The sequence below is a fragment of the Euleptes europaea genome, chromosome 1, assembly GCF_029931775.1.
Source record: "Euleptes europaea isolate rEulEur1 chromosome 1, rEulEur1.hap1, whole genome shotgun sequence".
NCBI lineage: Eukaryota > Metazoa > Chordata > Lepidosauria > Squamata > Sphaerodactylidae > Euleptes > Euleptes europaea.
This window is the reverse complement of record NC_079312.1, coordinates 21,239,593-21,253,498: the sequence shown is the minus strand read 5'-3', so window position 1 is coordinate 21,253,498 and position 13,906 is coordinate 21,239,593. Positions and strand designations below refer to the sequence as shown.

The following is a 13,906-nucleotide window of genomic DNA, read 5'->3' as shown; positions in this document are numbered from 1 at the left end:
GTTTAATCGTATCCTGCTCACAATATATTGTTAAAAGGAGATTATACATTTTAGAAATCAGTTTTGTATTATTATCTAGTAAAATCCTTTGAAAAGAAGATTTTTCTTTAGAGAAACCTTTTTTAGCATCTTGTACAAAAACTGATTTGATTTGGTAGTATTGGAGCCATTGTAAATCATCCTTAAGAAGTTGAAAGTCTTTTAGTGAGCATTTCTTTCCTTCCCAATTAATTAGATCTTGATAAGTAATAAATTTGTCTGGTCTAAGTGGGCGCAAAGTTAGCATTTCTTGAGGCGATATCCACATCGGTGTTTCTGGTTCCAAAATGTGTTTATATCTCATCCAGATACGAAGTAAAGAGGACCTGATTATATGATTACGAAATGTTGCTTGTAATTTAATTTTATCATACCACAAATAACCATGCCATCCACTTAAGTTATTATAACCTTCCAGGTCTAACAAACGTATATTTGACAAGTTCATCCAGTCTTTTAGCCATACTAAAGCTGCCGCTTCAGCATAGAGTTGAAAATTAGGCAGTGCTAAACCTCCTCTAGTTTTTAGATCCACCAAGTATTTATAAGCAGTCCTTGGTTTTTTCCCTTGCCAGATGAAGTTTGAAATGTCTTTCCTCCAAGTTTCAAAATATTTAGTTTGTGATATTATTGGTAAATTTTGGAATAAGAAGAGCATCCTCGGTAAGACATTCATTTGGATCGTTGAAATACGTCCCATTAGTGACAATTTTTTGTTTGACCATATAATCATATCAGTTTTAATCTTACCCCATAACTTGAGGTAATTGTTGGTTATCAGATCTTTATTCTTTGCAGTAATCCAAATTCCCAGGTATTTAACTTTGTTAGCTTTCTCCCAGCCAGTATATGATATAAATTCCTGTTGCTGTGTTTCCGATAAATTTTTAAATATTATCTTTGTTTTTTCTTGATTCACTTTAAAGCCTGATACTTTTCCAAAATCGTCCAAAGTCTCCTGAAGTGTATTCATTGACTGTGTTGGATTTTCCAAAATTAGCAGTAGGTCATCCGCGAATGCTCTCAACTTAAATTCATGTTTTTTAATTCTTAACCCGCGGATGTCCTCCATACTTCTTAGTTTCACACATAGCGGTTCCAACACCAACAAAAATAAAAGTGGAGACAAGGGACACCCCTGTCTAGTACCTTTCGTGATTTGGCAATTATCTGACATTGATTCATTAACCAAAATTTTGGCTTGTTGGGAGGTGTAAATAGCCGATATACCTTTCTGAAAACGATCTCCAAAATTCAATTTATCCAAAATCCGTTTCAAAAAGTTCCAAGAGACCATATCAAAGGCTTTTTCTGCATCCAAAAATACAAAAGCCGCAGTTTGTTGAATATTCTGGTCATAATATTCCAGTGAGTCTAGTAAAATTCTTACATTGTCTTTTATTTGCCTTCCTGGTATAAAACCTGCTTGGTCCTCGTGTATAAGATCCTTAATAAATTGTTTTATCCTACATGCCAAAACCGAAGCAAAAATTTTGTAGTCCACATTTAACAGCGATATAGGTCTGTAGTTAGATGTTTTTTCTGGATCTCTTCCTTCTTTGGGTATCAATGATATAAATGCATGTGACCAAGTCTCCGGGGATGTTCCCTCGTCCAAAATTGCATTGTAAAGTGAGCCAAAAAATCCAACTAAATTGTCACTAAATGTTCTATAAAATAATGCAGTAATTCCATCTGGTCCAGGTGTTTTATCCGTTTTTTGTCTCAGTATTGCTTCTTGTATTTCTTCCCTTGTTACTGGAGCTTCAATACATTCTCTCTGGGTCATTGACAAAGCTTTCATCTGTATTGAGTTTAGAAATTTATCTATTTTCTGTTTTGGAGTATTTTCTTTCTGATATAATTTAGAGTAGAATGAAACAAATTCTTTCTGAATTTCTGAAGTTGAATGAACTGGTCCTTTAACAGTTTGGATTTTTGTTATAATCTTCTTTTGGAATGAGTCCTTCAGTTGTGTTGCTAAAAATTTTCCTGGTTTATTTGCATATTCAAAATACTTTTGTTTAGCAAGTTTCAGATTTTTATTCATTTCCTCCATTATTACCAAATTTAATTGGTGTTTAGATGCAGAAATCTTTATTTGAATTTCTCTTTTCTCCTCTTCCTGTGTTACCATTACCAATTTCTGCTCCAAATTTTGTAAGTTCCAAAGTATATTGTTTGTAAATTGCAATTGAGTCTTCTTCCAGGCCGAATGTTTCTGTATCATAAAACCTCTCAGAACAGCTTTGAATGCATCCCAAACTGTATTCAAAGAAGTTTCCCCATTAAGGTTAATTTCAAAAAAGTCTTTCATTAAAGCCTGTAATTCCTTTTGTATCTTGTTGTCTTTTAAAAGTTTATCATTCATTCGCCATCTAAATGCTTGTTTATTGTTCCAATCAAAAGTAACAGGATTGTGATCAGAAAAAGTTCTAGGTAAGATATGAATTTTACGTAGTTGCGTGAAGATTGATTTACTGGCCCATATCATATCGATTCTGGAGTGTGAATCATGTCTTGCTGAATAAAAGGTGTATTCTTTAGCTGTTGTATTCATTGTTCTCCAAATGTCTTGTAATTCTAATTCTGAAGCCATGGTAAAGAAAGTTTTAGGCAAGCATCCATCATTGATGTCTTTTGCTTTTGATTTTTTGTCCAGAGATGGGAGAATAATTCCATTGAAGTCGCCCATCAATAAAATTTGGTCTTTTGCGTGCTGGGCTATCAGATCGTGTAATTTTTCGTAGAAGGATTTTTTCCCTTCATTGGGTGCATAAATTCCAACCACTATTGTCCTTTGTCCCAATATTTTAGTTCTGATAATTACAATTCTTCCTTCATTGTCTTTATATACTAATTCTGGACAAAGATTGGGGTGGGCATAGATTACCACTCCCTTTGTTTTAGTTTTAGCTGAAGCAATAAATGCTTGTCCAAGCACCTGTTTCTCCAAGTATTTTTTATGCTTTGAAGCTATATGGGTCTCTTGTAGACAAATTAGGGAGTATTTATATTTCTGTAGATATTTGAAGATTCTAGCCCTTTTAGTTTTCTCATTCAATCCATTTACATTCCAAGAAATTGCTTTTGCCATAATGTAGTATTTTTTAGCAAAATAAAAAGTCTATAATTTGGTACCTCCTTCTGCACCCTGTACCTCTTCTTCTTCCTCTTCTTCTTCCTCCTTCTCTCCAGGTAATTCTTTAAGGTCCATCTTATATTTTCTCAGAAATTTCCCCACATCTGCTTGAGATAGAATTGTCGTTTTCACTTCCTTGTAGGTGAAAGCCAAACCTTGTGGCATAATCCAACGGTATTTGATACCGTTAGCTTTCAGTGTAGACACAAAGTCTTTGTAGTTATTCCTCTGTGAGAGTAGATGCCTTGGAATATCCTTCAGTAGTATAAGAGAGGAGTCTCCTGCTGACACTGGATTTTCATAATGAATCTTCATAATCTTATCTTTAACTCTGGTGTCATAAAACACTATCATCAAATCTCTTGGCTTAGATCTTCTCATTCTAGCAGGTAATGGCATCCTATATATTCTATTAATGGCTTGTTTTAATTCTTGTTCATCTATCTGAAATAAGTAGGCCAAGTTTGGTATTGCAGTTTCTTTATTGTCTCCCATCATATCTGGAAAATTGCGTATACGAAGATTGGTCTCTCTCACTCTCATCTCCATCATTGCCATTTGATTTTTTGCCGCCATCTGATCAGTTTGTATTGTTTCAATCTGTTTTTCTTGGCTTGTTAATTTTTTCTTTGTGTCCTTGTGCTCATCCATCACTTTCTTAATTGATACATCCATCGCTTGCATATCTGTCTTCATAACAGTCATTTGAGTTTTTACTTCTTTCAAGTCTCCAGTGACCACATCCAACTTCTGATTAATAGCTTGGGATGCTTGACCAAGATTTGTCATCATAGAAGTCAACTGTGCCATCTGTGTAGACATCTGTTCAAACTGTTTACTTGTTGCCTCAGTTTGTTTAGTTAGCATATCCTGTAACTTTTTTTCCATGGTCGAGGTTTGTAAAGAGTCCCTTAGTTTAGTATAGGCAGGGCTGTGTAGTGAGCCAGAGCGGGGTCGAGACATTTACATTCAAAAAAAGCTGGTAAAATACATGTCCACAGACAGGGCCTTTAAGGTGCTGATTAAAAAATGATAATTCAAACATCAGCCTAATAATTTTTTCGGGTTGAAAAGAGTCGAAATTGGCTCTAAAATTGCATTTTAAAGTTTTAAAATACCAGTGAGTTTTTTCGGTCGCTCTAGATCGGGTTAATCAGGAAGTATACCGGAAGTTGCAAGTGCTGCGGATCTTCTACCGCCTCTTCTCGATGGTTATTCCTTCAGGAATGATTTCAATGTAACTCGAGTGCGACGTATATTCAGTCCCACAGCTGCTTCCTGTTGTTTTAGTTCCGATGATAGAGAGGGTGTTATAGAGAGTCTTCCGTTCCAGGCGCTCCCTTACTACAAACGTGGCAGGAAATTCTTTTCGCCGGAAAATCAGGAAGAAAGATCACCCTCCCCTTCCCTCGGACCTTCTCATTGGTGATAGTTCTTGTCAATCTAAAAGGTATCCTTCCGACTCTTTGTTATGGTTTAGGCTGATCAATTTGATAAAGGTCCTGTCGCTAATCCCGATGACTAACTCAGATCAAACTTTTTCAGTTCGAATTAAGGAGGAATGGGGGTCTCAGAAATGTTCTTATCAACCCCCCGTCTGTTCAAATATTCCAGTAAGTAGACGCAGATTTCTTTGTACTCACTTGGGTGTCAAGAGGTGAGGTTCTTTTCTTTATGTAGTCCTTATGCTGGTAATAAGGTGGTGGAGGGTAGAGCTTGAGGCCAGAGTTGCGTTTTGGCGATGTCCTTCCCTAGTGCCTAAAGCCCCCTCAGAGTACCTAGGAGGTCAAACCGCGTTTGCGGGCTGCAGGGAGTTCCTGCTTTCCAACCCACTTGCAAGGGTCGGATTGGGGTATCTATGTACCCCAGAAATAACGCAAACTTGGATTTCTCCCAGGACAGCCTGGGGAAATGGAGTGCTCTCTCCAGCGGCACCACCGGAAGTCAGGGCTTCTTAAACTTTTTCTACTCCTTTTTGCCCAAGAAATGTTTACGCAACCCCGGTTATATAGGTATATAAAATAGGTATACAAATCAAACATTTACTGATGATAAATCATAAAGAAATTTATTTTAAAACAATGTTTGGTATACATATAATTTTACCATTTATTAAAGATGGAAGCAAATTTGCATACTGTTGCTAATTTTTTTGCAACCTGCATATTCAGTTATGCAACTTCATAGTCATATTCAGTTATGCAACTAGTCATCATGCATACCTATTATCTACAGCAAAGCTTCTTATACTGTGGGTCGCAACCCCATTCATATGGGGTTGCGACCCACAGTATAAGAAACTTTGCTGTAGATAATAGGTATGCATGATGACTAGTATTCATTTTTACTAGTAGCTTTCATGAACATGTCCACTCCCCTCTTAAAGCCTTCCAAGTTAGCAGCCATCTCCACATCCTGGGGCAGGGAGTTCCAAAATTTAACTATATGTTGTGTGAAGAAATACTTCATGAGTTTTGAATCTCTCACCCTCCAGCTTCAATGTTCTAGTACTATGAGAGAAGGAGAAAAGCTTTTCCCTGTCCACTCTTGGCACTCCCAGAACTTATCTGTCAAAAGTCCACATGGGGTCCATGTGGATTTTGCAATGTGTGAATCAGCCCTTATTCTTCCTGTTTGCCAGGCTGTGCTCAGCACTCATAGGCTGACTCTTGCAAAGGCTTGCCAACCTCCAGGTAGGGCCTGGAGATCTCCCAGAACTACAACTGATCTCCAATCTACTGAGATCAGTTTCCCAGGAGGCTGTTTCTGAGGGTGGGCTACATGGCATTGTACCCCAAAACCCACCTCCCCCAGATTCCACACTGAAATCTGGAGTTACACCTAGAAGTAACGCATCACAAAGGGCCTTTTACCACTCAAACTCCCAGTTTGAGTGGTAAAAGGCCCCTCGTGATGTGGTGCTTCTGGGTGTAAACACATTGCAAGGGGGCTTTTACCACTCAAACTGGGAGTTTGAATGGTAAAAGGCCCCTTGCAATGCTTTTACATTCAGAAGTGCCGCATTGCAAGGGGCCCTTAAGGCATAAGGCCCCTCGTGATGCGGCGCTTCTGGTTGTAAACCGGAAGTGCCATGACACTGCGTGTAGGCACGTGTGCACGTGTACACAGTGACCCTCAGCTGGTCAGTGGGCAGGGGGGTGAATTGGTGGGGGTTTGCCCGCTACCACCAGGCACCTGGCAACCCTATGCTGGGGGGAGGCGGAGGAGGGCACGGGAGGAGGCGAGAGAGAGGCGCAGGGTCTGCGGATGGAAAGTTTCCACTGCCACTGCTGCTGCCAGGGCTGGGCAGGGAATTCTACCCACTGGGGAGTTGACCTGGGCACTGAAACGCACCAGCAAACACTCACGGCTGCTGTAAGACTTCACTTTAAATCATGACAAATCAGGACTTGGAAAACCTGCAGAAGTTTTGGAAGGAGGTGGGTTGATCCCATGGGAGGGAGAAGAGCAGATGTATTGACCAGGGAGATTCACAATGTTCGTTAACACCCCAAGTGTAAAAAGCATTCAATTTTTCCTGAAATTCTAATAACACCTCAAAGTGTATAAAGACATTAGGGGATAAAAGATAAAGATTACCAAAAATTTTTAAAATGTACTCAAAAGCAGATGCCCTCTTTACGTTTCATCATTAGTTGTTCCTTTGTATTCAAATGAGGCCTCAGTATGATAATGTAGCATTTGGGAAGAAAGATGCAGCCCAGTAAGCCCGAACCAGAGGCCAAGATGGAGAAGACCTGCACAGCCACCATGTATTTCCCCTTGGTGCTGAGGTAGGTGGGCACAAAGGACACCCAAACACTGCAGAACACCAACATGCTGAAGGTGATCAGCTTGGCTTCATTGAACGCCCCAGGCAGCTTCCTGGCTAGGAAAGCCACCGTGAAGGAGATGGCGGCAAGGAAGCCCATGTAGCTGAGGGCAGCATAAAACATGGCGACAGACCCTTCGTTACATTGCAGGACGATCTTTCCAGACTGGGAGTGCATGTCAGAGTCTGGGAAGGGGGGTGAGATGCCCAGCCAGAGAGTGCAGATGCCCACTTGAATACCGGAACAGGAAAAGACAATGAAGCTGGCCATGCTCTTCCCCATCCATTTCCTCATCCTGCTGCCTGGCTGTGAGGCCATGAAGGCCACCACCACTGTGACAGTCTTGGCCAACACCGAAGAGACAGCAATGGAGAAGATGATGCTGAAGGCAGTTTGTCGGAGAAGGCAGGTCACCTTCTGGGGCTGACCGATGAAGAGAAAAGCGGAGAGAAATGAAAGCAGAAGGGAGACAAGGAGAACATAGGAGAGATTGCGATTGTTGGCTTTGACAATTGGAGTTTCTAAGTATTGAATGAAAATTTCCAAAACAAAACTTGTGATTAGGGTGAAGGAAAGAGTAAAGAAATTTAGGATGATTCCCAAAGGTTCTTCGTAGGACAGGAAGGTTATATACTTGGGAACGCATTGATCACGGATCCTGTTTGGATGCTGATCATCTGGACATTTATAACAATGGCTTGCATCTGAAAAGAACATACTGGTTTCAGTATAATATCCAGTACTGAGATAGATTCCCATTCAAATATGCAGTACAAGGCGAAAGGATCCTAAGCTGTGTTTTGGCATAAGGTTCTTTGTATGTTATTCAGATTACAGTGGTGTGACTGGTAAAGTGAGCCCAAGACAACAAGGTGAAGCTAGGATGGAAGCCCCCCCCTTTTTTTTTAAGTTTAGAGCTCTTTTTTATGTATAGGAGGGCTTATTTTCCACCCTCCCTCTCTGTGCTGTCTGTGCTGCCTTTCTCCCTCATATGAACGCAAAGTGGCTGACATTGTTTTCTTGCCCTCCATTTTATTCTCACAAAAACCATCCCGTGAGATATGTTAGGCTGAGAGATTGTGACTTGTCCCAGGCCAGCCAGCAAGCTTCCATGACAGAGTGGAGATTCAAACATGTGTCTCTTAGATCCTAGTCAGACACCCTAACCACTCTCTAACTACTATATAGTTTCCGATAGATCAGGGAAATTGTTAAACCCCCCCTTTATTTGGTAACAGATGGGATATTTTCCACCCTCCCTGACTGCACTGCCTGTCCTTCCTGGCTTCTTCTGAGTAAACTTTGTTTCCATTGCACAGGCCAGAGGGATGTTATATAGCGAATCTGTGTCACTGCAACATCCACAATCATGCTGAAGCTGGTGGCCAATTTTGAGAACTCTTAGCTTCTGATGACGTATGCCTGCCACAAAGGAAGAGCCTTCACCTCCACTGCAAATAGCATTGGGGTGGGGGGTTCTTCAAATAATATCAGCCAGGATGTTCTGATTCCCCTCAGATTTGGCACTGCAACTCCCACAAACATCCTAAAGCCAATGCCCTGTTATTTTCTGGCTTTTTTTTCTGATGAGTTATGCATGCTGTGGACTGACGGATAAATAGATCATTTCGTTATTATACATTAATTATAAGAATTGTATTTTAATGACTTATATTTGTATTTTGTCCATCCTTCAAGGATTGTTTACTCAGTATGGCGCCATACTACCTGTAATGGTGGCAGATTCATATCTTTAATGATAAGGCCGCTCCATTCACAAAATAGAGTGGATGACATGATTTAAAGTGCAGAAATTGCTCACAGGTGGCCTGTCTGAACCCTCTCTCTGCTCATCTTTTGACTCTCACAGCCTGCTGTAAGGTAATTTATTTTTACTCAGATTGTATAGTTAAATGATTACTATTGTACAAAGTGTTCCAGAACGTCTAAAAATCTTCCCCTGTGATGGCTGAAAGAATCTTAATCCATGTCTCCCCAGGAGAACATTAATGAATATTTGCTCTATCCCCAAAGGACTGGCCCTTTCCTTTGGTGTCATCTACCTTCCTGAGTGGAGACTGTCCCTTCCGCACATGGAGCACAATCATAGCAGCAGGGAGGCTCTCCTTCCTTAGTCGCCTTGGCGTATCCAGGGCGACAGCTTTCGGTGCACCAAGAACGAGGCAGGGTCTAAGCATAAAGAAAAGGAGTGTCAAGGAAAAATGTTATGTGTGTGTGTTCTCTGTAGAAATGAGTTATTGGGTTGATAATGACTCAGTGGGACCTCCAGTGCTGTATGTACCACCAAAGGCAGAACTGATGATCCACAGTGGCATGACAGGGCCCCTCCTTTAATGCATGTACTTTGGTTAGTGGGCAATACCAGGGCAAGGGGTGAAGGCAGGAGTTTAGGCCTGATCAGATATATCTGGAGGGGAAGATGCCTGAGAAATTTGAAGCAGTGGCACATGTTCAGATAAAAAGCTGGTGTGCAGGAAGCTGGGATGGTGTTAGGACCTCGTTGGGAAAACCTGACATAGTGTTAGGGAAGAAATCCTTGCTAAGTACTGGGAGATTATACTGGCCAAGGAGGACACACAGCCACCTACTCCAGGGACCAACAGAAGGAGAAAGAGCAGGGTGCTATAAACCCTTTCTCCTTCTAGGCAAAGGCTATGGGACAACTTAGGGCAGCAGCCAGGCAATGGCCCAAGTCTAGCAAGAAAGTGCAAGTGAAGGCTAACTGCACCCTCCTGACAATCACCACAAATAAGATCTGCTGTTGACCCACCCTCCAAATATGTATTCCATCACACTTTGCCCTGCCATTGTTATTCCTTGGGTTATTAGACTGTAAACTGAGTTGATAGAAATAATCTCATTTATGTATCTTATGTAGTAACTGACATTTGATTACAGCTATTAACTTGAATTAATTGAAAGCAATGTTTTTTCCCACCTCATTAAACCATGTGGGCCACACAATGGCATCCTGATCAATGGTGAACTTGATCTCTGCAGTTGATTGTCTCTCTACACTTCCAACATTCACTCTAATGATTGACCGATTTGGTGTCACCGCCCAATTCACAATATCAAAGTTGACTGCCATGTCTCCATTGTCATCAAAAGTGACTCCTTCCATGGAATTATTAAAAAACTGAATGTTTCTGAGGAAAGGATGAAGCTAGAATTGCATAGAAAACACCAGCATTTAGAAATATTCAAAGCCATATTGGATATTTCAGCCTTACTTATAATGGTCACTATAATTCTACAGTATGTGGGATGGGAGGCATGTTTTGAATTTTGTTAAGAAAGCTCTGTCTATAAGAAAAATGTGTTGGATCTCGATAGCACTATTTGCCCAGGTGTCAGTAAATGTGGTTGGGATGGAAGTCACTTGACTCTGGTGGCAACAAAACACATATCGTTTCACAATCTCCATTATACCATATGTGGATAATCTTGCTATCCTTATGCCTAATGCACTTGGATATGCCCTCAGTGCCTTCTTCTCAGGGTATCACCATTCTAATAAAACCAGCCAATCCTTATGAACAATGCTGATCCATGTGTAGACATGTCCATGCACTTGTTTCCATGTAATATTCCATGAATCGTAAGATGGGTAGGTGAGGAACTGCTTCCACTGTATGTTCCCTGCACACTTACAATTCCAGTACACCTCACCCAATGGAGAGTGGTAGGGCTGTTGAAATTATTTTTTGGTGCGGTTCGGATTCGGCGGAACCGGGCCCGACTTGGGGGGTCCGACTTGGCTGAATTCCGAACCCCCCCTATTTGGGAATGCCCAGCTGATGGGGGGAGGTTTAAAGACACCCCCCGCCCATCAGCTGTTTGTCGGGCAATTTAAACTGCTCTGCACTGCCTGCTCAGGCAGCGCGGAGCAGTTTAACCCCCCCCCCCCAGGCTTCCCGGGAGTCCCAGGAAACCGGGAGGAGGGGAGGGGGTCTTTAAAGGCGGGAAAAGGCAGGTTCGGGGAACGCCGAACCTGCCAAATTTATTCGATGATCCCCTGAACTCGCCGAATTCGGCTCATCCTTTTCCCGCCTTTTTTGAATTTGGTTCGTCCGGAACTGAAAACCGCCGAATCAGGGAAAATTCGGTGGATTTTTCGGTTTGGACGAACCAAATCGACAGCCCTAGAGAGTGGGTTTCAGGCTGAACTGCATCAGGAACATTGTCTTGGAAATGTGCTAAATTTCATTTTGCCTCTATATGTAAAATCTTCTCAGAGTATGAATATGTAATTGAACAACTGACAGAAATTCTCGGAGAAGGAATACCTGCCATGGCTGCAACTTCTGAAGTCCCAGCCAGCTTCCACTTGACATCCGATTAGATCTGGATAAGTAGGCAGCATTCAAGGCACATGCCACCACCTGGATAGAGTTGTAAATGCTGTAGCTGTCTTGAGACAGGATACTTTCAAGCTCATCCTGGGATGGCGGCTCCAGTTCCTCTTTCTCTCTGCATCTTATCCAGCCCTTTACTGAGAACCCATGATTTGCATATGAACAACGAAATGCTCCCTCTCCAATTTTACTGACAGTAGAGAGAAAGGAATACAGATTGTCATATTTGGTCTTCTGGTTTGTCTGGATCAAAAAGGAAAAAGAACCATGGATGTGCTGGAGATCAAACATTTTAAAAAAAAAACTCATGCTGAAATCGTGCAAAATTGCTGTGATCCAGACTTTCCCCATGATAAAGTTTTGGTTTTCTCTAGCGTATTTTATCATCACTCCTAGAGTCTGTATGGAGTGGGAGTCCCCATAGTAAACAAACACATTACACTTTGTCTGGATGAAAAAGGAATCTTTGTTGATGTTTATCCTATTGTCATTCACATTCCATTCTGGGATTCTTTTTGTGAAGGCAATGCAGATCCCACTCCTGATGATCAGAGGGGTCAAAGTCATCAGGAATATTTCTCCTTTGTCACTGTCTGGAGCAAAGAGACCGATCCACGTCCATCTGAAATGCAGCAGCATCTTGACGATCCCCATGAAATATGAATTTTGCTTTGGAGCCATCTGGTGGAAAAACGGCCAGTGAGTTTCATCTTTGAGCACATGATTAACAAAACCGTAGCTGATCTAGTCAGGAAAGGAAGAGATTAGTGTTGGTCTTGCAGTGAAGACAAAATCTTAGATAATTATTAACCTATAATTATGAATACTTTTTAAAAAGCTCACCATTGGGATAGTCAATGTGGATGTAGACGCTGTCCCAGAGGCACAATACTGTTCCTGCAAAGTGGGGAACCAGGCTACCTTACATCTCAAACATTAAGGGGATAGACCTGAGGACACCACTGGAAGAGAGCTGAACCTAATCTATCTCCTCGCTGAGTCCAAGGTCTGGGATAAAAGGCATGTTTAGAAACTTCTCAACTCTATCAGCAATGGTATTTCTTGATCACATGTAGGGTGGAATGCTGAAGTCTGGCTCTGAAATTTGTAAATGGCTCCTTCCATTCTTAATGATGGTCTTTGAAAATAGTACTCTTCTTGCTTTTGCTTGGAACCCCTGCAGTGCTTGGGGCAAATGCCATTTCCCTCCAGTGAATGGCAAGGTCCAATCCCTCCTAGTGAAATTAATCCTAAATATGTGGAACAGGAATGAACACACATAGCCCAAGCACAATGATCTCCCTTCACAATCTTCCCTTTTTTGGGAAGGAGGGTTTGATATCACCGGTTGTACTGTTAGGTTCTCATTTTGCCCCTACAAATCCAGGAGTTGCCATCATTAAGAGATACATAATGCTAATTCTTCCTTTGTGTCCACACTGGGGCTATCTTAGTGATTCTGGGTCTTTGGGCAAAAGTTGGGGATGGGACTGTAGGATCACTGGTTCCAGTGGGTGGGGCAGCTTCATGGCAGCCAACTGGTTGCAATGAATTGTAGGGGGATTGTTGGGCATCTTCATGGCAGCAGTTGGCAATAAGCTGTGTGTGTGGGTGGGGGGGGGGAGAGTCTGCCCTAAAACTGATTTTTGGATGCTGCTTGAGTGCCGTTGCTGCTGCCATGATTCCAGAGGCAATGACAGAAAGGAAAGGAATGCCATCTCTGTAGTATTGCAGTCATAGCCTCAGGCGGCATGCAGGGGTAGAGTGGTGGGAGGGCCTCCCGAGCCTTCCTCTTCGACCACCCTGCAGCTGATTGTATTTACCAGCCGCTGCCTGAGTCTCAGGCAGTGGGCAGAGAATGCAGTGCCGAAAAGAGGTACCTGCATAGCGTAGCAAATTAGGCGCTCTGGCTTCCACATAGCTAAGACCGCCATGTTCTGTTTGTGTCTTCACTGCAGTTATGCTTTGAGTCGAGCTCTTTGTTGTGTGACCTTATCGAGATAGCTAGAGTCTTCTTGCCTTATTTTATCTAAAAATTGGGAATCCCCAGGTATGACAAAATCCTTACATGGTCTGTGGTTGACCCTGATTTGCTTCTGTGCAGCAAGAGACAGTCATATAAATGGAGTGTTGACAGTCAATTCCAAATATTACTCAGCATTCTCCTAACATTCCAGCATGGCTGGAGAATGATGGGATGAGCCCAAGTTAGGCTTGCCAGATCTTGGTTGGGAAATTCCTGGAGATGGGAGTGGTGGTGTAGAAGCTGGGCAGGGTGGGGTTTGGGGAGGGGAGGGATCTCTGCAAAGTACAATGCCATAGAGTCCACCTTCCAAAGCAGCCATTTTCTCCAGGGGAACTAATCTCGGTAGCTTGGAGATAAGTTGTAATTCCTAGGGATCTCCAATCCCCACCTGGAGGCTGTCAAGCCTCGCCCAAGAGGATCTGTAGCTGATATTATTAGCTCCTATCATAGGACTGAAGGAAATGGAGTTTTTCTTAAGAATGATCCT

General features: G+C 42.0%; 1 protein-coding gene across 1 annotated transcript; it reads right to left on the bottom strand.

The window, feature by feature from the left end:
* Positions 1-6,801: 6,801 nt before the first annotated feature.
* LOC130473340 (vomeronasal type-2 receptor 26-like) lies at positions 6,802-13,327 on the bottom strand. Its single transcript, XM_056844865.1, has 6 exons — positions 13,274-13,327; positions 12,237-12,290; positions 11,325-12,137; positions 9,974-10,201; positions 9,078-9,204; positions 6,802-7,691 (listed from the first exon to the last, which is right to left on the bottom strand). The coding sequence occupies exons 1-6, from the start codon at positions 13,325-13,327 to the stop codon at positions 6,802-6,804; spliced, it is 2,166 nt and encodes a 721-aa protein (XP_056700843.1).
* Positions 13,328-13,906: the final 579 nt, after the last annotated feature.

Coding starts and splice junctions, on each gene's coding strand:
- LOC130473340 (XM_056844865.1), bottom strand. CDS start 13,327: ATGGCGGTCTTAGCTATGTGGAAGCCAGAGCGCCTAATTTGCTACGCT. Junction 10,202..11,324: donor AGAAGTTGCAGCCATGGCAG/GTATTCCTTCTC, acceptor ATGCAATTCTAG/CTTCATCCTTTCCTCAGAAA. Junction 9,205..9,973: donor GGCCCACATGGTTTAATGAG/GTGGGAAAAAAC, acceptor CTTTATGCTTAG/ACCCTGCCTCGTTCTTGGTG.